The sequence below is a fragment of the Hakea prostrata genome, chromosome 4, assembly GCF_041222555.1.
Source record: "Hakea prostrata isolate BN-2017 chromosome 4, UWA_Hpros_2, whole genome shotgun sequence".
NCBI lineage: Eukaryota > Viridiplantae > Streptophyta > Magnoliopsida > Proteales > Proteaceae > Hakea > Hakea prostrata.
In genome coordinates, this window is record NC_142603.1 from 692,299 (window position 1) to 719,734 (window position 27,436).

Here is a 27,436-nt window from a genome sequence, read left to right on the forward strand (position 1 = left end):
GATTGGACACACGTGACATTATCTAGTGAAATCACTAAAAAGGGCTAGCTGATTAGATATTCCTGTTGTCACTCCATGAAGGATCTTAGTCGTTGATCTCAAAAGAGAAGGTTCTAATCCTACAATCCATCTCTACCCTATCACTTTGGGAAAATTTGGGGGGCAATAGAGAAGCAGGGGAGCCACCAAGAGAAAAGGGGAAGAACCAGAGACGCAGAGAGAGAGTTCGGGTTTTAGGAAGAGCTGCTAGAGATAGGGAGCTAGAGCATTGTGGAAGCATTCTCCTAGTTCTCTATTGGGTTTTATATTTACTACTTTATATTCTAGCTTAACTCTTTTAATGGCTGCATTTATTTCTTTGCATTTGAACTTTAATATGAGCTAGTTTCTTATTTTGTTGGGATGATAAGAGTACCCGAATCTGTGATTTGAGTTGTGATTATTCATTTTGCTATAACTTTGTTGTAGCACGGTTTATTATTAGTGTATTCAACATGTATGTTTTTGAGTAATTTCATTTATCGATTGACCATCCCTGAGTGAATGCTGTGGTTTTAGTCAATTGAAAAGTTAACTGGAGCTAGATCAATGTTGAATAACGTGAGTTAACTTGATCCTTATGTGGGTTTAGCTAATTAGTAAGCAGGGTAGGGATACTCACCTGCCTCACGTAACCACCATTTGAACCCAGGCATAATTCGCATCCTCAGTTCAATTTCTCATAGGAATATGATGGTTTTGAACTAGGATGTTAATGCATATGTGGACTGGAAGATACCCATGTGCAATTTCGTTCCAGGTTCTCTGATATGCCTTGTGTTACAGCTTTCTGTAGCATTCATAGCCCAAATTCAGGGGAGGGGAAATTGGTTCCCAACATTCATTCCACTTATTATAGTTCTTTCCTTTGCGTGCTTTCCAAATTAGGATCTCTTGTTTAATTCATTTGTCCTTTGTTTAATTAGTTCATCAATCAAAGTAATTTTGTTAATCATGTTTAAATTAGTATCTCTTTTACATTGATATTCAATGATAACATTCTCTGTGGGATCGATACTCTACTTATTCTTTACTACTTGATTGCAACACGTGCACTTGCATAGCATTTTTAGACACAAGCAAATAAGTTTTTACTTTACTTATTCTGTGGGCATGCCTGTTGGTACCTCTGTCCAGAGACCATAATAACTTATTGGTGACCACATGCAAGTTCATAAGAACCATAGTTGTTCTAGTATCTTAATATAGAGTCTCTAATGCTAAAGATCTGCGAATAACTGACACACATCAAACATCAAATTGAACTTTTACCTATAGGATCAACCTAGGGATGACAGGTGTTGAGAATTGCCTTGGTGCACAAGCCTTGGGGTAGAAACCTTGGTGCACAAGTTTTGGGGGATTAGAGTTTCCTTTTCGGCGTAGTTTCTATTTTCGGTTCCTTCAATTCTGTAATAGAGTTTCTGTCAGTTTATTATGTCCTTTACTTTTACGTTTGTTTCTTTTTTAGAGGACAAGGTTACTTGTCTCTCAAGACTGTAATTGGGGTTTGCAGGCTATAAATAAACCAGCCGACGATTCTAGGAAACTAATCCAGAATCACAGGCTGCTGCTGGCTCTTATTTCGTCTTCTTTCCCTTATTCCTTGTTTTCTCTTTCGGTTCAGTGACTGATTTGATTCTTTGAGCTTGATTTCTACATGGTGTTAGAGCATCAATCTGAGGCCTGGGTTGCTGTTTTTTCATTGCCGTTTTGAGAGTCGTTTAGGTTATTCGTTTGAAGAAGGCACCCTGTTAAATGAAGAAGATGAACTAGGGTTCCCATAAAAAATTATGTGGAAACCTGATCTGCTATGATTTCTGAAGTTCTTTAATAGTGATTGCTGATTGGAAGTTTGTTTTCAGACTTTTGTAGTTAGGAGAGAAATCCTTCTCTGATTCGAACTATGAATCAATCTTTTTTCCCCCCTTAAATTCTGAAACCTTTCTCAGTGTCCAAAACCTTTACTTCTCTCCTTCAGTTTCATCGTTTCTTTACGTCCGAGGTTGGTCCATCCATTGGGGTGGATTGTCGTTCTCTCTTGTGTGGCTTCGATCAGTCCGTTCCGTCTTCCCAATGATAAGCGGTTGCTGGTTTTAAGCTTCCTCAGTTTTCTGCAGTGGGTACTGAATCTGTTTTTTTGTTGGATTTTGTTTTATCTTTCCCCTGAAGCGTATCCCAAGAAAATCTGGAACTCTGTTGACATAAAAGTGGAAGAAGTATCTCAGGCCAAAACCGATTGCCAAAAGAAGATGGAGAAGCATGATCCTCTGTAATAATTCTGCTAGGAAAATCTGGAGACAGACGAGAGCTGGATTTATGAAGATTGGACACTTTGTTGGTAGTGACATTCCTGGTGGATTCTAATGGATTCGCTGTCGATGATGGAAAAAAAGTTTCTTATCAAAGATAAAGTGGAAGAGAAGCGGAACAAGATAAGGAAAAGTGCAGGTTTGGGCTGTCTCGTTATCGTCCCAGGACTGTCTCATTATCGTCTCGGTGAATTCAATTTTCAGGGTTGAGGGTCAGTTAAGGAAGATGACTGGTTCAATTGGTTATTTAATGGTTCAACTGGTTCAGGTTGCTGGTTTAAATATATGGTTCAAATCTGATTTAAGTTTGGTTCTGCAGTTTGGATATGTATTGAAAGACTTAATTCTGGTTTTCAGATTCCATTTCCTGATTGACATTATTACCCCTGTAACCCTGTCCTATCTTTTATTCCACCTTCTATATCCCTGTTTTCATGATTTGGCTGCCCATGACATCCTTCAGATTGTTTACCACAAACAAAAAATAAGTCATTCAGATTCAATTTATTTGATTTTTAATGTGTGGAACTACCTTCTTCAATAATTACCCATCTCTCATACTACATTATAATCTTGCCATTAAGAGTTTTTCCTTCCACGTCTGTCCTCTATTTATAAATCTAGTTCCTTTCATATCCATAACTTCTTTATTTACAAAGAGCCCCTTGAAAATTCTGGCTTATTACAGAATTGCCATTGGGCTTACATGCTAACAATTTTTTGGTGAACTCCTATCGCGTCAGCTTGCAAATCCAACTTCAAATCTTGGCACATGTATGCACCTTATAATCTACCCTGAGGAGAGTTTGAAAATTATTTATTGGATTCAGACTTACTAGAAGAATGAAAATTATATCTACCACAAAAGGACAAAATCGAAATTCTTGCTTGGGATCTTTCTATACCACAAAAGGACACATTGGAAATTCTTGCTTGGGATCTTTCTATATTGGATATTGGTTGTCATTAATTGTCCACGTGTAATGCTACACGTGAGGGGGAGATTGGAGACTCTTTCTTTATCTACTCAGAATTTGTTGAAGAATATTATTGGTGAAGATCTTTGTCCTCCTAAGATGATATTTTATAGCAACATCTACCTACCTACTTGGTCTATAGTAAGCTATACTACCTTCACCTGCCTACTTGGTCCATAGTAACCGATACTATCTTTACCTACCTACTTAGTTTGTAATAACCCATGCTACCTTACCTACTTGGTCTACAATAACCAACAATGCCTTTTACCTACCCATACTTTTGCTTACTACTTTGCCTTCTTGCAAGAGGTTATGTGTGGATGTTGGAGCTACAATTTTTATTTATTGATGTGGAGATTCCCCCTACAACTGGCATTATTCGGATAGTGCCTTTGATGCTCTGCTATAATTATGGTTTTTGTTTGTCGTCAGTATCGCCGATTGTTTTCATTACTAAGATGGTTTCAAGACTAGTGCTACTTTTCAAGTTTATTCATATTTGTCCAAGCTAGAGCTTTCTTTGTGAATACTCCAGCTTGAGGGGAAGTGTTGAGAATTGCCTTGGGGCTGTAACCTAGGTGCACAGGTTTCTATTTTGGAGAGCAAGCTTTGTGCACAAGTTTTGGAGGATCAGAGTGTCCTTTTCTGCTTAGTTTCTATTTTCAGTTTGCATTTTCTATTTCTGGTTCTTTCTATTCTTGACAGAATTTTTGTCAGTTTATTCTGTCCTTTACTTGGAAGGTTGTTTCTTTTTTAAGAGGGCAAGTTTACTTGTCTCTCAAGATTGTAATTGGGGTTTGAAATCTATAAATAAACCAGCCTACGACTCTAGAAAGCTAATCCAGAATCGCAGGCTGCTGCTGGTTCTTCTTCTTCTTCTTCTTCTTCTTTCTCTCCTTCATTGTTTTCTCTTTCAATTCAGTAACTGATTTGATTCTTTGAGCTTGATTTCTAACAACAGGTTTGGGCATTCAGCCTCTGTCCCAGGTTTATGTGGTCATGGACCCAAAAGTTAGGTGTGTAGGCTAAGTACAAAAACTGTTCAATCAACTGATTTGATTGTGTAAATTCTGCCCAACTTGTGTTATATAAGGGTAGAAATGTAGAATAGCCTTTTCCTGTGCTTTACTTCCGTTTTAAGCATGTAATTCATAAGTCAAGTAGGAGTACTCAGTCAAATAGGTTTTGAATTCTATAGGTTTTAGTAGTTCAATTCCTAAATCTATTATGAGTTGTAAGGCCGATTAGAAGCCTATTCATACCCTCTTAAGGGATGAACAGGGACAGTTCGGATTATTTGAGTTTTTCTCTCAAGCCCTTGAGTGCTTTTATACATGTTTACTGCTGCAATTCAACTTTTGTCAAAGAAGGTCCAAGTGTTGAGTATCCCCCATGGTTCTAGGTGAAGTCAAGCCAACATCCTTGTGTGGCTGACTTGACAGCCTTCAAGACTCGCATTAACATTTTACTCAAAGCTCAATTCTCCCCCATCCCCCTTCTCATATACTTTTCTTTTGAGTCTCAAACTGAAACTTCAAGGTCAGATATCACCAACCTAGCCATCATATTTGTCTCAAACTCTAGGCACGTCATCCCCCCCATAACGCAACCCTTGATGAGCGTCCATGCAGGGCAGCAGCTATCCAAGATCCCCTAAACAAAACCAGTCTTATCCAGCATCAAAAAAGGTTCTTTTGTGAAATTTAAGTATGATGACGTAGCTTTAGAGTTTGGCTCGAGAAAGTAAGATGAATAATTGAAAGAAGATTGTGGATGATTGGACACCAAAATTAGGAGTTTGTTAAGTGGACTAAGGGATACTGGGAAATGGTCTTCCAGGGTTCGGATAAAGCTGGACTTCTGATCGAATGAAGGGGAGGATGTGAGACTGTGTAGTCTATGGAAAGAGAAGGGAATCTAGTAGGGTTTTAAGTTGGGGAAGAAGGGTTTGTTCGGCCAGGTTTATTACAGGCCTCTAATAGCTGGAAAAAAAAAGAAGTGAGGTGGTGGGGGTGGGGGTGGGGTTGGGGGGTTGGGGGCAAGAAGAGGTTCCAGACCAGAGGAAATGTTGCCTAGCTGAGTAACCCCTTGGTCCCTTCTGAGCCTTTGCTTGGCCTACAAAAGATGGCTGCTTGGTAGCTATGGAAGGTCCAGACCTGGTAATTAACTCCAAATGATCAATCCGTCAAAGAGAATCCCACTTGGTAGATTGAAAATAATCAAACTTCACTTAAATTCAAAAACTAATTTACTAACCCATGATGGGGGTTCTTGAAGGGGCTTAACAGCCTAAATTGAGTCTTAATTGGTCTGGAAAAACAGAAAAGAAAAACCTATTTTTAAAGGAAGTATAAAACAATTAAATAACTTTAAAAAATGAAAATAAAAAATAACATTTATTGAGTCTAGTAAGGAATAATTAATGTTTGTCAACTGTAATAGGAACCCATTAATTAACATCCATCAACTCATGTGCCAATTTTTTAGGTCCATAAAGTTGGTCAATCACAAAGGGGGAACACAACCAATAAACCAACCCCTACACCTATAACCGTAGATTGTTTCCTAGGAACAAAAGGCCTTCTTTGGCGCTGGACCTGCATCACCCAAACCCTAGTGACTTTATATCCTAGTTTGAGCCTGTTATGACATGTAGAAGCATCCCATCTACATCATTTAGAGGTCTCTCAGTCTCAACCCATTCCAAGAACCCTAAACCTAACTTATCTTACAGCTACTGTGACAATCATCTTACAGCTCCAAGTTTATGTTCCAAGAAATTTCATGAACTTTTCTCCCAAGCTGCCTTTTAATGGTGGGGTGTAGCTATTACCGTTCTAAAAGTGTATTACAAAAATTTACTCCTCTTCCCATCCCAAAGATTCATATTACCAAGTAGTAACTAAGTCCTCAAACTGAACAAGTATACCAGTGAGTCCAATATCTATAAAATGTTTTAAAATTTACTAATTTGCCTGTATTACCGTGAGCAGTTTAATGAAATAAAATAGGGAGAAAAAGGAATAATTAATCTACTAACCTATAAAGAGATATTTTGAAAGAATACTATGAAAATTTTAGGCAGTTGATGCAACAATGAACTCTCCTAAAAAAGTGAGGTTTGTTAAAGCTGACACTCTTTTGTGGATGAAAGGAGTATAAGCAATCACATCTGTCTGCATTTCAAAACCCATTAAAGCATGGCAAATACCTAATTCAGTCACATTAATAAATAGCCAATGACATCTAGTGGAGCAGTAGAGCATACTTGCAATTTAAAACTTTGCCAGAGCTGGAATAGCCCAAATTGCTTAACACAACTATACAATCTCCATCAAGCCTCTCACGTATACGGGACACATCAATTTTCTTCACTTCACCAGTTGCTCCAAAGTCGATCCCATTAACAACTCCTCGTTTCTAGCAAAATATTTGAATAAAATGAATCCAACTTAGAGTAGAGGTATACAGTGTATAAACAAGATAAATGTCAAACTGACCAAGGAATAACATAAAACGCAAATTTCATAAAATTTCACCAAAGACTCACAGAAACTTCCTCACCTTAGCGGCAAGAAAATTACCACTTGCAACACTGACACCAACATCATGCCAACGACTATTATCACCATGTCGACGAATGCTGCATATTGATGGTCCAGGAGAAAGCATTGCTTCTATCAAAATACGGATTCTCCCAGCTGCCTCCATTGCTGCTTCCAAAGAGCAAGCGTCTGTAATTCGGTATCGACCAACATACTTGGCCTCACTTCCTGCAAGATAACTGTTCACATTTCATGAAACTGAAAAACACCCAAAAAGCATTACCATGATGAAAGAAAAAAGGGAGAAAAAGATAAACCAATCCAACTGCAATGGCCAGCAACCACTACAAATGAACAAATAGAGCTAAGAAAAGATTCAACCTAACCTGGGGAATCATTTCCAGAGTAATTATTTTCTTTTCTTTCACCATTTAGTTCTATTTCCTTTCCCATCTACAGTCCATATACCACATTGGGATTCTCTCAAATCCATCCCACAGCCTATACCCATCATCCCCTTAATCCTACCAAGATGTTCCTACCTGCAGTCCATATATCACATTGGGGTTCTCTCAAATCCATCCCACAGCATATACCCATGATCCCCTTAATCCTAGCAAGAGTACACATCAATTAACTGTCCAAGATCCAAGATCCAAGGTTTCACCTTTCTTGAACTTTTAGACTCCCAAGAAACCAAAATCTCAAAGTTAGATTTAACAATCTAACCATCATGTGTCCAAAGCATGGAGCATCATCTCCTAAGTCCTAAGTTGAATCCAAGTTACAACTCACCAACCACTACAACCTATATTCTTGTATAATCCAATAAACTACCCAAAAACCCTAAGTTTATCACGCAAAACTTCGGATCCGAATTGTTTGAAACTTGGAACAACACAGTCAGCCCCTCCGGACACATACAAATCTCAATCAAAACAAATCATTTAAGACCCTATCTTGAAATTCCTCCCACTAAAAATTCCCCCCCTATAACTTTATGATGTTCAAGAAACTATCCTTTACCTAACCAATTTGTTTCAAACATGACTCACCATTTCTTTTTGTCATTCCCTACACACCCCAAAAGCCAACATTCAAACAATCCTCTCAGGACCCTTCGAGATTCCAGAAGTTTAAGCCCAACACACCTAAGCAAAGTTTCAACAATTCCTTATTGTCCACCCAATTAAGTTGGGGGTCTGAGTAATGATCTTGGCGTTGGCTCTTGATGAGCACATTTATGTGTGAAATCTTAGGACATAAAGCATGTATTTTACACACTTTGAGTGGAGCTGCCTTGGGTTTTATGTTGTTTTTGCAGATTTTACAAATTTTTAGGACTTTAGTGAATATCTGGAGTTTTGGGTATGATTTTACATGTCAAGAGGTCCGTTCAAATTCTCAAGTGCAAAAGTGGGCCTGATTTGGAGCATGATGGGCTAAAGATGCAATTGGGCCAACTCCAAAATATCTTATAAAATTAGATTAAGATTTTTATTTTATTTTTCTTTATTGTAATTGAATTAATGTATGGGGCCCACAAATAGTCAAAGACTAGGATTCTCTTTGTTTTTTTTAGCAGATTTTATTTTGTTAGATTTTTTTTTGGATGAATAAATAATCTATTAAAGAGACGAAAACAAAATACAAAAAGTCACGGGCTAGAGTTAGCTAGATGGGGAGATTTGGGAGTTGAACCCCCAGGAGACAACAATGAGCCTGTTCCTTGGGGAATCAACAACCGGGGGGGGGGAAGGATGAAATCCTAGCTGAAACATCAAAATAAATAGCATTCCAAATGGTATCGCTAGAGCGGGATTTAGAGTTCTAGCGCCTGAGATTGCGCTCCCACCACAGATGGTGGACTGTGGCACCAAGACGAGCTTACCAATACGATCACAAATAGAGGTACTTGCGAATTTGCTCAGTATCCAAGACAAGTCATGGGTAAACCCAAATGAACGACGGGAACGGGGCCAAATGTAACTAAGGGCTTTCCTCCACAGGGCACTAGATAAAGGGCAAGTAAAGAACAAATGCTCAGTGTCCTCAATACCATTCCAACAAAGGATACAATTTGGGTTCATAGGGATGTGGCGGGAAATAAGGAAAGATTGGGTTGGTAGGGCTAGGTTTAGGGCTCTCCAAAGAGTGAGGGAATGATGGGGAATATGACCTTTAAACCACACCAGAGGGGGCCATGGAGGGGCTGGGGAGGGGGAGCGAAGGAAGCCCAGGCCGAAACCGTGGTGAAGGATTTGGTAGTGGGGGACCAAATAACAGTATTATGAAGGAGGGGGTAAATAGGGGGGAGAGAATTCCAAACTTGCGTGAGACTATAATGCGGGGAAGGAACCCAAGAACCATTGGTGATATTTTGTTAGATTTTATTTATTTCTCTAATTAGTTTTTTCTCTCTCTTCCCACTTTCTATTCTATTCAATATTTTATTTTATTCTTTTTCCTTAATTAACCTAAAATCACTTTTTTTAAAAGTATATATTTTTTTTTCCTTCTTTCCTTCTTCCACTCTTTCTCTTTCTTCTCCACCTTCTCTATATGTAACTCAATCTTAAGTTTTATTTGTTTTTAATTTATTATTTTTCTCCACTTTCCCTCTTAACGTATTTCTATTTATATTATTTTCTCCCACATTCTCTCTCTCTCTCTCTCTCTTTATTTCTAACGAATTTTGCTCTTTCTTTATTCGTTTTTTTTTCTTTCTATTTTATTATTATTATTATTTTATTTCCTTGTTTGTAATTTATTCTCCTTCTTCTATAAATATTACCTCCCCTCTTAGATCTAGTTTACACTTTATTTTCTCTTTAGTTTACTTTAGTCTTAGACTTTATTTTCTCTTTAGTTTATTTTAGTCTTGCATTTTCTATTCTCTTTAGCTTGCTCTAGGTTTTCTCTAGTTCTTTGATTAATTTGTGGGTTCTAATTCTAGATTGAATGTTTAGGTTTTAATGTTTTGCAAGGAAGATTGAAGTTGTGTGATTTACTTGATGCAAGTGTATTTCCTTTATTTTTATCAATGCAATTTCAAGTTCAAGTTCAAGTTTCAAGTTTGAGGATTCGCTTTCTCTCTGGGTCTAGCAACTGCAGATCTAGATTATTCTAGATCTGGTTGTTAGGGTTGTTGAGTTGAGATTCAAAGATGCAAGTAAGTAACATTCTTCAATAATCTTCTCTCCCCCCTCCATTCCCACTTCTATCTACCCCTCCATATTCTTAATTTAGGATTTAATTTCAGCATTTATTTATTGTTCTCCCTTTCCCCTGGGTCCTTGATCAAAGATGCCTACAGTCGTGCCTCTCTTTGGTTACGGTTTCCATTTTGCTTTTATTGCTTTGTTATTTACTTTCTGCAATTTCTTTTTCTCTAATATCCTTTCCCCTAATCGGTGGACTGTAAGCTACGGCAAAGGGTCCACGGTCAAGGTCATTATAAACATAATCCCCTTCCCTCGATCCAGAGCTGACACTCGGATCACTTCCCTTTTATTTTTATTGTTCGCATTTTTTTTCCTGTCTTTTATTTATGTGTTGGTTATGTTTGCTTTATTTTTCGTCTTAATTCGATTGCATTAGATGTATGGATTAGGATCGTTGGTTTAGTTTAATTAATTAGTTAACAAAATTGAATCATTCCACTCTCGCATTACCATTAAGAAGTTGGATTCTAGGTGGCATATCTCCCTGAGATCGACCCATTAGCTACACGATACTGTGCGCTTGCGGTTATTTTATTTTGCAAACAGCTCTCATTCACCTGAGGCTACATCAACTTCTCTTATGTCGCCACAATTGTATTGAGGGCCACCAATGCCAAGATTGTTACTCATGAGCACCTTAAGCAGACTGTTTAGAGTTCGACCTCTTGATTGGTATGATTGCTTTGGTGCTCATTGTCTAATAGCATGGGAAAATTGGATGAGATCTACTGATGGCTAACAGTGTATTGGTTGAGTGAATGAGATCTCAAGATTCTTCTAGAGTTGAGATGGTAAAGGTTTTTATGGCATTGCGCTGGAATGGTTAGCATGTTGTCACTGGAAGCGAGGATCTTTCTCCTCCTGATCAGTCACTATGGTAGGGTTTTCAGATGGAAATTTCAAATGGGGTAACTGATGCAGAACCAGAACCAATATGGGGTTCTAATCAATTGAATAAGCCTAGGGTGGATCATATAGGGGTTGCACCCTTCATCCCATTCGTTACTTGATAATGGGCCCGCTCTATCGGCCTAAAACATGCGTACCAAGGTGGTACACGAATTTAAGTTTATTTAATTAGTAATTTCTATTTCGGGAGTCATGTGACCTTAATTAGGACTAGTAGTCCACACTAAGTGAGGTCAAATAATCTTTTATTTATTTGATTAGACTTCAACTTGTTTTAATTTAATTTCCATGTCCAAGATAGTTTCCTAAGTCTAGAAGGAGTTCTGATTATGTTAGAACTGCTATTAGTTTATATGTCAAGTTTTAGGAGGAGCTGTTATTCCTTTTCTTTTTCAGGTCAATGTTGTAATGTCTTTTATTTGTACTCCCATTGAGGGTAGAGTAGCATGGTTGAATTATTATGTTTCTGAAATCTCCATTGCTTCTGCAAATTGGTATTCTTCATACCTGTGTGGAGATCTTCTCAAGAAGAGATTGATCCTATAACTGGTGGTTCAAGCCAGCTATTGTTACTCAGTGTTTCTACTCACACCTCTAAGTTTCAACTGCAGAATCAGGCTTCTACCTCACTTAAAAGCCGCCCAGGTATGAGCGTAATCTGCAACTCCTCTTCTCTTTTACCATTAATTTTTCTTTGAAAGCAAGTACCATTTAACCTTTGAACCACCTTCTGCTTCCTCTGCCCACCATATTTGAGCATTGTAACACCACAAGCATTGTCCTTCCATCTCCCACATTTGATCTATCTTGTTGCCATTAAAGCACTGAAACCTGCAACTCTATATAACATCACTTTCCCTCTCCAAAGTTCCAAACCACATCTCCTTTGGAGGAAGCCATTACTACCCTACTGTCCCTCTAGTTTCAGCCTTAAACTCCATGTCCTAACTTCCCTCATCTGCCTCCTAAAAAGTAGGACCCATCCAAACATTACCAAACTCTCAACACCCCCAACCACCCAAATTAACCTTGTTCATCATTCCCTTAACGCCACAAGTCCATTAGATAAGCAAAATTCTAGATCCAACCCAAATAAACCCTAATTTCAACACCATCTAACTGTTAGAACCTTTCCAAATTCAAATCATATACACCTAATACCCACAGATACAAGTTACAGCCCCATCCTACAAACTAAAACCCTAAACCAGGCCCCCTGCTACCTGGTTCTATTTAAGATCTTGGAAAACTGGCTCACATTTATCCTACTCAATCAAGGGCTAAATCAGTATTTCAAATGGGGTTTCAGCCTTTCAGGTGGTTTGATCAACCCAAGAATCACGGGGTACAAGTGGTAGAAATAAGACAATCTCTCAGTAGGGTAAAAGTTGGTTTCTCTTAAGATTCTAGAGGAATTTTTAATAGGGTGAATTTTCACTGTGTTGGGGTAACCAAGAAATTGTGTTCTAACTGACCTGAAACATGGATGGAACTTAGAGGATGATGTGTAGAGATGATGCTCCAAGTTTTGAATATAATAGTGGTTAGATAAGTGTAGATCTAACTTTGAATTTTGGGTTTCTTGGGGACCCCAAAAATTCAAGAAAAGGTGTAAAACCTTGGATCTCAAATGGTAGATTTGTGAGCTTTTGATGGGATAAAGGAGATGATGTGTATAGGTTGCAGGGTGGGTTTGGAAGGATTCCCAATGATACATATCGGCAGTCTGAGGTGAATTGGGGGTCTCCAAAAACAAAATTAGATTTACGAGGGAAAGAAAGAAGATGGTAGAAGACTACTAATCTGGATGTGACTCCTTGCCTCTATGATGGGGTATATGCAGGTTTCATTCAGCTATTACAAAATCATAACCTGAAAAGGCAAAAACAGAACCCCAGCTATATGTCTCAGAGTGTGAAAGGGATCTAAATACAAAAAGACTCTTATACCGAACTTAAATTGATCCAATAACTTTAACTTCATTTGAAACAATATTGAACACACAAAAATTCTATAATATGAATTAAACTCAATAATTAAGCCAAATTTTGTATACCGCCTATCCCTTATTTGGGTCCATCAAAAGAGGCCTACTACAACTTAAAATCATGATCAAAGGCTCATAACCTATAAAAAAAAAACCCAACCCAGCCTTGTTCAAAGGTGTCAACAATTGTAAGAAGAGAGACAAAGGAGAACAGAAGAGAAAGAGGAGAGGTCGAGAGAGAAGTTGTGGAAGACCTCACTCAAGTTATGATCCAATCACATGCAAAAACCAAGAGGAATTGCATACAAAATAATATTTAGAAAAAGTAAGTCCTACAAGGACTCAACCACCAGCCTAGCCATATCTTGAATTTAGCACTTACCAATAATGCCCTTTAACACTCCCCCTTAAGCTGGAGATAAACATTAAATATTCCCATCTTGTAACAAATATAGTTCACTCTCTCAGCCCCCAGAGATTTTGTAAATAAATCAGCTAGTTGCTCTCCAGTCCAACATTACAAGAGATCAACCATTGTTGCAACTTCTTGGGAACAAAGTGAAGTCTACTTCAATATGCTTTGTGCACTGTGAAAGACATTGATGACTCGTCACCGAAGCCAAGCTCCCCCAAGAACTGTCTAATCTACGTCAACTCACAAGTCAGAAGTGCAACGGCTCGATACTCTGACTTTTGCACAAGACCAAGCAACTACTATCTGCTTTTTACTCATTCAGGACACAAGGTTTCCTCCAACCATGATACAACAGCCTATGGTATATCTCCTATCAAAAGGTGAACTAGCCCAATCAACATTAGGAAATCCCTCAAATCTCCTGTGACCATGATCTATGTAGAGGAACCCACAACCAGGAGCTCTCTTAAGGTACACCTCCATATGTGTAAAACTGCATCCTAATGAGTGGTCCAAGGACATGACATAAACTAACCCACAACACTAATAGGAAAGGTAATATTAGGTCAAGCCACAACCAAACAGTTCAATTTTCCAACCAGCCTTCAATCTCTAGATCATAAAGAGCTACTCCATCTTTAGGCATAAGTTTTATATTTGGATCCATTGGGGTATCCAGAGGCCTTAAACCAAGCATCCCTGTTTCAAAGAGTTAATCAATTTGTTGTGACACGGAATTGGTAGGTTTAGTTTCCATATTTGAGGTTTCTTGTTTGGGGTAGATTTGCTAGGATCCTTTATTTTCTTGTAATATTCCCACACTGAGAAGATCTCATCTGTTTTGTACTTGATAAGTTATTAGTATAAATAAAGTTCCTGTTGTGTCCTCTAGACACAAGTCAGGACTTCTCCAACTCTTCCAACATGGTATCAGAGCCAACTTGGATCCGTCACTGAGTGCCATCACCACCATTGTCCCTTTCCCATCCTCTCTCTCAACTGTATGCACCACCAACCTCCTACCGTGTGCTACCCACAGAAGAAGAAAGAGAAAAAGGCGGGTTGGGGGGGGGGGGGGGAAAAAAAGAGCAGAAAGAAAGGGGAAAAGGAAAGGAAAATCCATAGCAGAAACCAACCTCCATTGCCAACTTTCCCATCAATTTTTTGTCCAGCAACATGCAAAAGCATCACAAGATCTTTTTGTTCCTTTTTTTTTTTAATCGCAAAGCTACTGCTCCATTAAAATCTACTCTGCAACTCCATCTTGTTTCCGCCAGTTTTTTTCTTGCAACCTGGAAAAAGAAAAAGGGAAAGAGGGAAGACAAAACTGCAATAGCAGAACCCATTGTCTTCTTCCTCCACCTTCTACCGCCTGCACCTGCAACTTCCACGAAGCTCCATCGACTTCTGCAACTATCGCCTGCACCTTCTAAAACTTCCATCATCCCTCTTTTTTTTTTTCTGTTTTTCCTTTTAACACCTCAATGGAACCTTTTAACCCATCGATCTAAACTCTCAATAGAACCATCATCCTACCCATCAACCCAACCATTGAACCATCCAACCCATCGAACTATCAACCAAATAGGCCCTAGAAGCATCTTGTGAGATATATATACACACACACAAACACTTACTGCGATTAGTCCTAGGCTGATCATCATGCTTTGTGATTCTTCCTAGGACCATTGCCTCCTTTTCATAACCTTTTAAATATTTTTTTTAATCCTAACAAAATTCTTTATGATTTATTTTTGGTTGTGAGCACTTTTCTCCTACTAAAAATACTTTTCCTAGTACCTAATTTGCTTCTTGGTTCCTACAATGGCTGATCCAGTTACCCCTGCCTCTTCTAGTACATCTAGTATTAAGAATCCTCCTGTTTCATTTGTTTCTCAAGACTGAGATTTTTCTCCTTTCCAATTGAACATTATTAAGCTTAACGAGACCAATTACCTTCTCTGGTCTCTTTCTGTTTCTCTTGGCCATCTTCAAGGAACTTCTATCAAGACTTCTTCACCCGGTATAGATCAAGACAAGTGGGAGACATATGAATGTTTGGTTACGGGATTTCTTCTCAATTCCATTCAACCAAGTATTGCAAATAGTTGTTTTCTTCCTGATGATGCACGATTTGGAATGATAGATACTCAGTGCTCTGAAAATCAGAAAGAAAATTCATCAGTTGCAACAAATTACCCTGTCTCAATACTACAACATTTTTCGAGGCTATTATCAGACTCTTGACTTCTATGGCCACCTTACTCCATCTAGTACTACAACAATCTTCGAGTGTATGATTTTCTGGCAAGGCTGAATATTGAGTATAATCAAATTTGTGCAAACACTCTATCACAAGGACCCTTCCCCTCTTTGGAGCAAGCCTATGTTATGGTTGACACTGAGGATAGTCAGAGGAGAGCTATGGTACACACTCAGACATCTGACAGGTCTACGTCAGTGGCTGGATTTGGTAGCAATAAATCTAGTTCAGGTGATTCTTGTGCTCCAGTGAGGTGCGACTACTGTGGAAAAGAGCACCATACCAAAGATAAGTATTGGAAGTTGCATGGATGACCAGCAAATTCACGTGAAAGAGGTAGGAATGGAAATAGGGGCAACAATCAAGCATATGTAGACTAAACTAATTCTGACACCCTAAGTACTCCAACACCTCTTTCCTCAGACAAGCTCCAACACCTTTGACAGTTGATGTCCAGACTTGACGTGTTTTGTCCGACTGTCGTCTTCCAATACGAGTGTACCTGCTACTAGTGTTCCCTCTGCTGATCCATAATCCTCCACAAGTAATTTTGGTTGACATAGTGTCAACTCAACTTATCCCTTTGGGAAAATCGACTCTAGGGTAACCGACCATATAATTGATTTATCTTCTTTGTTTCATACTTATTCTTTTGTTCCTTTGACTCAGGTTCTTTATACGGCAGATGGATCTCTTTCCCCTATCCCTAGGAAGGGATCTATTATCTATTCACCTTCTCTTACTCTCTCTCTTCTGTTTTGCACGTTCCTAAGTTTTCGGTTCACCTCTTGTCTACTCGTAACATGAATTGCAAAATAGTTTTTTTTCCCTTCTCATCATGTATTTCAAAACCTGGAAACGGGGGCGCACGATTGGCAGTGGTAGATAGAATGGAGGGCTCTACATGTTAGATGGGTCTCCATTAGCTTTTTCCACACTCCGATTCCACTTCTCCTGCAATTCTACCTTATCACAATGGCATCATCAACTTGGCAACATTCCTTTGAGTATTTTATTTAAGTTGTTTACTAACTTACTTAAAAGATGTAATTTAAATGACTTTCGTTGTGAGGCCTACATTATAGCTAAACAGACTAGATATGTTTACCTTGTTTCAGATCATCGAGTACCAGTTCCATTTTTAATTATTCACTGTGATTTGCAAGGTCCTTCTCGGACTGTCTCTTTATTTGACCATAGGTGGTTTGTCAGATTTATTGATTGTTTCACTAAAACCATGTGGGTCTACTTACTTCACCAAAAGAGTGGTGTTTTCTCGCGCTTCCAACATTTTCATAATATGGTTAGGATACACTGGGGCCACATTCAAAATCCTTCATACAAATAATGGGGTTGAATACTTTGAAGGTGCATTCCCTTCTTACCTAACTGATCATGCATCATACACTAGACCAGTTGCATCCATACTCGCACCTTAAAATCGGGTTGCCAAATGCAAGAATAGACATCCACTTAAGGTAGCATGCTTTTTTATGTTTACCATGCATGTGCCTCCTCATTTTCGGGGTGATGCAGCTCTTACCGTAGCTAATCTGATTAACCAAATGCCTTCCCAAGTCTTAGACCAGCACTACCCCCATAAAGTTCTTTTAGCGGCAGCAACCTTACTGTCCCTCCTAAGGATTTTGGTTGTGTTGCCTTTGCTTGAAACCACCATGTTCATGGTAACCTGGATCCACATCGGTTATAAAGCATCTTCTTGGGTTATCATACTACCCAAAAGGGTTATAACTTATACGTGTTAACATCCTAGTTCTCGTCATTTCTTTGTCTCCATGGATGTAGTGTTCCAAGAACAAAGTCCCCTTCTTTACCCCTACACCTCTTCATAAGGACTTAGTGAAGAGGTTCCAATCTAGATTCTTCTATTGGATATTTCCCCTAAAATTCTAGCAAATGATCCTCCTTTGATGGAATGACTGGACAAGAACAACTGGTGGATGATGCGCAGGAGGAACCTAGACCTCTGAAGATCAATCAAAGAAAGTAGCATGTGACCCCTTCTAAGCCCAGCCAATTGCATTGAGAAAGGCAGAAAGCAACCACAAACTTGCACCAAGCACCCTATTTCCATTATGTTTCATATCATTCCTTATGCCCAGAGTTCTCACAGTTTTGTTTCCTCCTTGTCTTCTACTTCTGTTCCTAACACTTGGCAGAAAGCATTATCTCACTCAAACTAGAAAGAAGCAATGGATGAGGAAATGCAAGCTAGGGGAAAAAAGAGGGTAGGAACTTGTGTCTTTGCCTCCAAGCAAAGAGGATTGTTGGGTGCAAATGGGTGTTTGTTATCAAGCACAAGGTAGATGAGACTGTGGAAAGATACAAAGCAAGGTTGGTGGCAAAAGGCTTCACTCAGACGTATGGGATTGACTACTAAGATCATTTGCTCTAGTTGCAGTGATGAACATTGTTTAGGCTGTTCTTTCATGTGTCGTGAATAAGGGGTGGAGTCTAAAGCAGTTGGATGTCAAGAATGCTTCCATACATGGAGAACTCCAAGAGGAAGCGTATATGGATGTGCCACCGTAGTATTCTACTTCTGAGACTCGTGGGGAAGTGTGCAAGTTAAAGAGAGTTTTGCATGGGCTAAAGCAGTCTCCTAAGGCTTGGTTTGGGAGGTTTCACAGAGCCATGATTTCCTACGACTAAAAGCAAAGTAATGTAGACCATACCTTGTTCATTAAGAGAGCTAATTCCCAAGCTACTATACTTTTGGTGTATATGGATGATATTGTGATCACAGGCAGCAGTGAGAAAGAAATTTTAGCCTTGAAGACCTTTTTAGAGATTGAACTTGGGACAAAGAGTATAGGCAAACTTAGGTATTTAGTATTTCCTCGGGTTAGAGGTGGCATATTCGGCCATTGGTTTGTCTCTCTCTCAAAGGAGTATACTCTGGATTTATTGGAGAAGACCAGGATGTTAGGTTGTAGGCCAACCGAGACTTCTGTTGAGCATAATTTATACTTGAAGGCCAAAGAAAGAAAACCAATTAATAAGAAAAGCTATCAACAGTTGGTCGGGAAGTTGATCTATTTGTCACACACTAGACTGGATACCACATTTGCAGTAAGTCTTGTCAGTCAGTATATGCATGATCCCTATTCTTCATATTTGAATGCAGTATACTGGATCTTAAGATATTTGAAGGCTACTCCAGGGAAAGGTATTTTGGTTACAGCTTATGGACACCTTAGAGTGGAGGCATAAACTGATGCAGACAAGGCAAGATGTCCGGATGACAAGAGGTCTACCTTTGCTACTGTGCATATGTTGGAGGCAACTTGGTAGCGTGGAGAAGCAAGAAGCAAGTAGTAGTTGTGTGATCCAAAAGCAGAATTTATGGCTTTAGCTCAAGGTATTTGTGAGGTACTGTGGTTGAAAGGTCTTCTTCAGAAGCTTGGGACAGATTTAAAGGCACCGATACAACTGTATTCAGATAGCAAGTCAACAATCAACATAGCTTATAATCCGGTACAACATGATACTACAAAACAATGTGGAGATCGACAGGCACTTCATCAATGAAAAGGTTGAGATTGGGCTGGTTCATATTACATTTCTTACATCGGATAATGAGTGAGCCAATGTGCTTACAAAGAGCTTAAGAGTCAAGATGTTCAGTAGTATCATTGGCAAGTTGGGCATGATAAATATCTATGCTCCAACTTGAGGGGGAGTGTTGTAAGACAGATTTAGTTCGTTTACTTTTCATATTTGGGGTATCCTTGTTTAGGGTAGATTTGCTAAGATCCTTTATTTTCTTGTAATATTCCCACATTAGGAAGATCTTATTTGTTTTGTATTGGTAAGTTATTAATATAAATAAAGCCCCTGATGTGTCCTTTAGACACAAGTTAAGATCATCGTTTGAGATCTCGCAAGGCCTCGGAGATCTCACTTTTATCAAATGGTGAGACAAGATGAAGGGCAAGAAGAGATGAAGGGCAACATTCCCACAACTCGTTCAAGATCTCACCATATCTCACCAAATCTCTCCCCAGATCTCTCCATATCTCGTCGGAACTCTAAATTTTTGCCCTATTTTTTGCGGATTTCAACATGATTTTCACTTGCAACTACTCTTACCACATCTACAACAACAAAGGAAGACTAATCATTCCATACTTGTCTTATGAACTTATGAGTTCTAACTTATATAAAACTTCTAATGGTCGTATAATTTTATAATTCTATTCTCGAGAATCAAGATTGTGATACTCATATAAATGGAATTCTAATGACATTTAAGTCATTTGATGTATTTGATACACTTGTTTTTCATTTATATGCCTTGAAGGTTCTATATTGCATGTTGTATAACCTTGCATTCCCCAACCTGTAGCATTTTGGTCAACTTGGAACTCATACTTAGAGTGGCTTTCTCACAAATCCAAGGCCACCAATGTGTTCAAAAGGCCTAAATTAGGCTAACAACCAAGGTTAGGCCCAACCTGGACACTAAAAACCACCAAGATGGGCCATCGAGTTGGCCCAAAAAAAAAAACATATCTCAATCGAGATCTCGCCAACTCAGTCGAGATTTTGGTTTTTTTAAGTAGCAAGATCCCTTGCGAAAGCAAGTTCTTGAACCATGGTTAGGATTTCTCCAACTCTTCCAACATAATCACATACTTACCCTTTGATAAAAAGATTCCTTCCCTAGATGAATCCAATCCTATACCCAAGAAATACTTGAGTCATCCTAAGTCTTTAGTTTGAAACTACTTCTACAAATAAATCTTCAAGGCATCAATATGTTAGGAACCCATATTCAGCAGTGGAATTACCTCTTGTATTTCCTCACAACAAGTCTTAAAAGTAGATGGAGTAATCCACACAATACAACATACAACAGAAACTGAACATTAACCAAACACTCTGGCTATGAGAGGCCAGTACTCCACTGCAAGTTACCTTGTCCAAAACTTCACAAAACACACCGATACTGGCTACCACACTCACACCCCATAAACACATAGTGAAAATAACTAACTCCTACATAGTAAAAATAACCAACTCCTAACTGACTCCAACATAACCATAACAACAATGACCAACAGCCAACTCATTTTACATATTGTTGCCTTCCCTATTTCATTTCCTCTTCCTGGAGTAGATTTGAGTGATAAGGGGTCTATCAATCCCTCCCCCCCTCTTTGCGTCTCACCTTGTCCTCAAGGTAAAAAGTGGGATACTGTGTGTTGACCTCTTCAAATTCTTCCAAAGTGTTTTCACAAGATGACAGGGACTTCCACTTGAGCAGCACCTCTAGGCGGCCTGAAGGTGAGTAGCGACAGCCCAACAGAGTTTCAGGTTCCAAGAGAAGCTCCCAATCTTCAGCTAGGCAAGCAGGTAAGGGCTGTGGCTGAACCTAAGTTCCCATGACCTTCTTCAGCTGAGACACATGGAATAACAGATATATTCACGTGTGGGAAGGAAGTTTGAGCCTTGAATGTTGTCTGTCCAATACACTCAATCACTGGAAAGGGACCATAAATTTGTTTGTGAAATTAAATAACCGCAAGTGCACAGTATCGTGTAGCTAATGGGTCGATCTCAGGGAGATATGCCACCTAGAATTCAATTTCTTAATGGTAATACGAGAGTGGAATGATTCAATTTTGTTAACTAATTAATTAAACTAAACCAACGATCCTAATCCATACATCTAATGCAATCGAATTAAGACGAAAAATAAAGCAACCATAACCAACGCATAAATAAAAGGCAGGAAAAAAATGCAAACAATAAAAATAAAAGGCAAGTGATCCGAGTGTCAGCTCTAGATCGAGGGAAGGGGAATATAAATATAATGACTTTGACCGTGGACCCTTTGCCGTACAGTCCACCGATCGGGGGAAAGGATATTAGAGAAAAAGAAGTTGCAGAAAAGAAATAACAGAAATTAATAACAAACCGATAAACAAAGCAATAATAGCAAAAGGGAAACCTTAACCAAAGAGAGGCACGACTGTATGCATCTTTGATCAAGGACCCAAGGGGAAAGGGAGAATAGTAAGTGATGAAAAATAAATCCTAAATTAAGAATATGGAGGGGTAGATAAAAGCGGGAATGGAGGGGGGAGAGAAGATTATTGAAGAATGTTACTTACTTGCATCTTTAAATCTCCAAAAAAAAACTTGAACAAACGATTCAAATCTCAACCAACCCTAACAACCAGATCTAGAATAATCTAAATCTGCAATTGCTAGACCCAGAGAGAAAGCGAATCCTCAAACTTGAAACTTGAACTTGGAACTTGAAATTGCATTGATAAAAATAAAAGAAATACACTTGCATCAAATAAATTACACAACTTCAATCTTCCTTGCAAAACATTAAAACCTAAACATTCAATCTAGAATTAGAACCCACAAATTAATCAAAGAACTGGAGAAAACCTAGAGCAAGCTAAAGAGAATAAAAAGTGCAAGACTAAAATAAACTAAAGAGAAAATAAAGTGTAAACTAGACCTAAGAGGAGGTAATATTTATAGAAGGAAGAGTAAAATAGAAAAAGAAAAACAAATAAAGAAAGAGCAAATTTCGTTAGAAATAAAGAGAAGAGAGAGGAGAGAGAGAGAGAGAGAGAGAGAAAGAAAGAGAATGTGTGGAGAAAAAATTAATAAAAAAATAAAAGTACGTGAAGAGGGAAAGTGGAGAGAAAGAATAAAATATAAAATATAAAAAAAAAAAAAAAAAAAATAAAAAAAAAAAACTTAACTTTGACTTACACGTAGAGAATGTGGAGAAGAAAGAGAAAGAGTGGAAGAAGGAAAGAAGGGGAAAAATATAGAAATTTTTAGAAAAGTGATTTTAGGTTAATTAAGGAAAAAGAATAAAATAAAATAGTGGAAAGAATAGAAAGTGGGAAGAGAGAGAGAAAACTAATTAGAGAAATAAATAAATAAATAAAAAAAAAAAAAATCCTAATCTTTGACTACTTGTGGGCCCCATACATTCATTCAATTACAATAAAGAAAAATAAAATAAAAATCCTAATCTAATTTTATAAGATATTCTGGAGTTGGCCCATAATTGCATCTCTAGCCCATCATGCTCCAAATCAAGCCCATTTTCGCACTTGAGAATTTGAACGGACCTCTTGACATGTAAAAATCGCATGTTTCATACCCAAAACTTCGAATATTCGCTTAAGTCCTAAAAATTCATAAAATCTGCAAAAAAAAAAAAAAACCCGGGGGGGCCCCAACAAAAAAAAAAAAAAAAGATTCTTTTATGCCCTAAGATTTCACACATAAATGTGCTCATCAGGGACCATAAAACCTATGGCTGAGTTTCTCATTTGGTCTTTTGGCTAAGCCCCGATATCGATAGGGCGATAGTCATAAGAATACTTTGTCCCCACAGAAAACTGAACATCACATTGGTGGGTGTCAGCTAGGGCTGCAACTGGATCGGGCTTTTACAATCCCAAGCCCAATCCTATATGTTCTAATCTGAGCTCATTCCCACCTTGACCCTAGTTCAGGGCGAAGTATTATTGTCCCTAGCCCTAAAACCTACAGGGCCAAGCCAAGCCCATTCCAGCCCTACTTGGGCCGGGTCAGGATGGGTTGGCCTTGACCCTAATTAGCCCTGTCCTTGACCCTGATTCCCCCTATCCCTGGCCCGACCCTGATTAGCCTTGTCCCTGGCCCTGATTGGCCTTGTCCCTAGCCTTAATTGATCCTATCCTTTAACCTAAAATATCAAATGTAAATTCATAAAAAAATAAAATAAAAAATACATAAAAGTATCACAAGTAAACTAAAAATAAAATTCATAGAAATATAAGATGATTCAAGCTCCTACAAAATGATAAAATAGTCAATAAGTTGATAGTGTTGCTTTAAAAATAAATAAATTCATACTCCATAATTATATATTGACCTCTGAAAGTCTCCCATTGCTTTGGTGATGGAAATTGAAAACCTCTTCCATTAATATCCTTATTCAACAAAAAAATCCATATTCAAAACCTTGTTAACAAGTAAATCAACGATAATTTAGTATGGATATTTTTTTCGTAGTTAAAGAAAATGATATTTTAGTTACAAACATAGCTATCTATCCTTAATAAGTTTTTTCTGAAATATCACACTGGAGGCAAAAGAAAGATGTCAATATTCATGATGAGAAGTTGGGTTGTAGATTTGTTAGATATTAATTCTCTATATACTAGTTTTTATTATTTATAATATATTATCTCGCCTTAGTCCCCAAAAAAAAATGTTTTTTGGGAACTAAAAATGACTCGGTTCAAAAAATAAAAATTACATTAAAAATAATATAAAAAGTGAACTCATAGTCTAATATGATCAAAAATGACTGAAGGTCAAAGTTGAGACTTATAGTTATATCAGTGTTAATATGAAGATTAAGGTAATCTAGTACATGATCATGGTCAAATTAATATTAAGACTATAACCAAAATTAGGGTCAAAATCGAGCCAAAATTAGATGGATGCTTACTACATTGGTAATGAGGATATAATTTATTTTATTAATTTTCTACAAAACATGATCATGTTTTTAAAAATTTGACAAGTGTCAAGTATTCACCCATGTGGATTAGAATTAATTCCTCTCCATATGGGTGGAGGGTCCAAACTCAAATCAGGGCCAGGATCAAGGCCAAAATCATGGGCCAAGATTAGGGCCAAGATCAGGGCCAGAATCAGGGCCAAAATCAGAGCCCGAATCACGGCCAAGATCAAGGTCAAGATCAGGGTCAAAATCAAGGACAGGCCAGGATGGGCTGGGTGTGCCAGAGAGTAATCCTAGGCCCGCCCTTGGCCTTAGTTCAAGGCCAGAATATTTTGGCCCTAACCTGCCTTTAGGGCCAAAATCTTTAGCCCAAGCCCTATTCGACTTAGGATGGGTCAAGGACACCAGTGCCAAACTTGCACCCCTAGTTTCAGCAAGGGCATGCATACGATCTTGTGCTACAAGTAAATTGGCCTTTAACTCATCTAGGACTTGATCACAATCCCTTAGATACTCATCGACATCATCGACCTTGGAGCCTCCGGAATTCTGGCAGATGAGGTGTGGGAGTTCCCTACTGTAGAAAGCCTTAAAAGGGGTCATCCTTGCTGCCCCTTGGTAAGTGGTATTGTACCAAAATTCTGCCCACATGAGCTAGTTACGCTAATCCTTTGGTTGTCGTCCACATAAACATAGAAGATACGTTTCAAGATTTCTGAGGACAACTTCCGTTTGACCATTGGTTTGGGGATGGTAGGCGCTGCTGTACTTCAAAGTTGTCCCTGAAAGTCTGAATAGTTCAGTCCAGAAGTGGCTGAGGAAAATTTTGTCTCTATCGGACACAATAGAACGAGGAATCCCATGCAATTGTACTATCTCCCTACTGAAGACAAGTGCCAAATCCTTCGCAGTATAGGGGTGCGTTGGCGCCATAAATTGTCCATATTTAGTGAGGTGGTCAACCACAAGGTCCACAACCAGCACAGTATTTCCCCCTTTTGTTTTAGGCAGCCCTTCCATGAAATCTATGCTAATATTGTCATCCGAAATGCATTCTGGGATGGGCAAAGGTTGCAGTAGTCCCGTGGGACTCATCAACTAGGTTTTGCTTTTTTGACAAGTGTCGCAACCAGCCACAAAGTCCCTGAAAGCAGCTTTCATTCCAACCCAATAAACAATAGAGCCTAGCCTTTTTTAAGTCTGAAGAAACCCTGAATGGCCCCCAAATGGTGTGGAATGAAATTCAGCAAGCAGAGCCGGTAGGAGAGTGGATGTTTCAGTCAGCACTAGTCTGTTCTTGTAGTACAAAGTCCCATTTCGCAGCTGGTAGTTTGGGTAAGCTGTTCACCCTTGTAACAGCTCTCGTATGATGGGTTTATAGCAGTCATGGCTGCTGGCTTCGGTGTCTATTACCCCTCCTTCTTGCCACATAGCTGCTGTTAGTGTCGAAAGGCAGGTTGCCCCCTCTTGCTGTCGAGACAAAGCATCCGCAACACAGTTCTCTTCCCCTGGCTTGTAAAGAATTTTGAAGTTAAACCTCAGTAGTTTGAGAAGCCATTTTTGTTGATCCTCTGCAATCACTCACTGCTCTAATAGAAACTTAAGACTCTTTTGGTCAGTCTTAACTTTAAAATGTCGCCCCATTAAGTAATGTAGCCATTTGTGAAGGGCAAGAACAATTGCCATCAATTCCCCTTCATAAACAGACTTGGTGAGAGCTCATGGAGACAGAACTTGACTCCAATAATCGATAGGACGGCCGTCTTGCATAAGTACAGTGCCCAACCCAACTCCCAAAGCATCAGTCTCAACCAAAAATTCTTTGGTGAAATCTGGCATAGCAAGGATTGGCACGGTGGTCATGGCCTGCTTTGAGAGCTTCAAAGGCGTCAGTGGCTCTCTCAGCCCAATGGAATGAGTCCTTCAGCATCTGTGTCAAAGGTCCAGCTATTTCCCATATCCTTCCACAAACTTCCGATAATAGCCAGTAAGACCTAAAAATCCCCTCAAGGCTCTTAAGTTGTTAGGTTTCGACCAGTTTACCATACTTTGAATTTTCTTTTGATCTGCTGCCACACCCTGATCAGATATGATATGCCCCAAAGATTCCAACTTGGTGACACCAAATAAGCCTTTCTGCGATTAAGGACTAGGTTGTGATGTGTAAGTAACAAGAATGTGACCCCCAAATGCTGCAAGTGCTCTGCCACATCATTGTTGTACACCAACATAACTTCAAAAAACACCAAAATAAATTTCCACAAATAATCTCGAAATACCTCATTCATAAGAGATTAAAATGTAGCCGGTGCATTTGAGAGGCCAAAGGGCATTACGAGGAAGTCGTAATGACTATTATGGGTCTGAAAGGCAGTATTCTCTATGTCGTCGTCTGCCACTCGAATTTGATGGTAGCCCGACTTCAAATCTAACTTGGTGAACACCTTTGCTCCACCCAACTCAACAAGTAGTTCGTCAATAATGGGTATTGGAAACTTGTCCAGAATAATCAACTTGTTGAGAGCCCGATAATCGACACAAAATCACCACCACCCATCTTTCTTCTTCACTAGCAGCACTGGGCTTGAGAATGGGCTGAGGCTAGGATGGATTATGCTTGCAGAAAGCATTTCTTTCACCAACCTTTTGATTTCATTCTTCTGGTCATGGGAGTAGCGGTAGGGCCTTATGTTAGGTGGTTGGCTTCCTTTTATGAGACGGATAGCGTGGCTGTGCTTCCTTGTTGGTGGTAAAGTACTTAGCTCTTTGAACAACTGATTGAACTCCTTGAGTGGAGGCTATAGAACAACAACTACTTCCTCAGTCAAAGGTTCTTTTACAATAGAACAAGCGGCCAACCAAAATCCTTTGCCCTCAAACTTAAGCGTCTTATACAAGGTTTTTGAAGAAGTCTCCATTCGCAGTAGGGATGGCTCCCCATTAAGCTTCACCAACTGTCCTTCCCACTCAAAGCTCATGGTGTGCTGATGCCAGTTACTACATATCTGATATCTCACCCAAAGTTGAGAGCCACTCCACAACTAGAATCACATCTACACTTGCCAGCTTGAATGGCAATGTGTTCTGGGTGGAAACAACCCCCTAGAGCTTGATCGCCACTGCTAAACAAACACCTTGCCCCTCTATACATTGGCCATCACCGAGCGTCACTTTAAAATGACGCCACTGTATGGGAAGCCCCAGTTGATCCACCATTTCCCGCTACACGAATTTATGATTAGCG

At 38.9% G+C, this 27,436-nt stretch overlaps 1 protein-coding gene across 1 annotated transcript in view; it reads right to left on the reverse strand.

Annotated features, from left to right (window-relative positions):
* Positions 1–27,436, reverse strand: part of LOC149016885 (putative amino-acid acetyltransferase NAGS2, chloroplastic) — a 68,941-nt gene that overhangs the window by 34,914 nt on the left and 6,591 nt on the right. Inside the window, exons 3-4 of the mRNA XM_089151150.1 lie at positions 6,896–7,104; positions 6,600–6,751 (exon numbers count right to left, since the gene is read on the reverse strand). Of these exons, the coding sequence (XP_089007276.1) occupies positions 6,600–6,751; positions 6,896–7,104 (361 nt within the window). The remainder of the gene's footprint in view (positions 1–6,599; positions 6,752–6,895; positions 7,105–27,436) is intronic.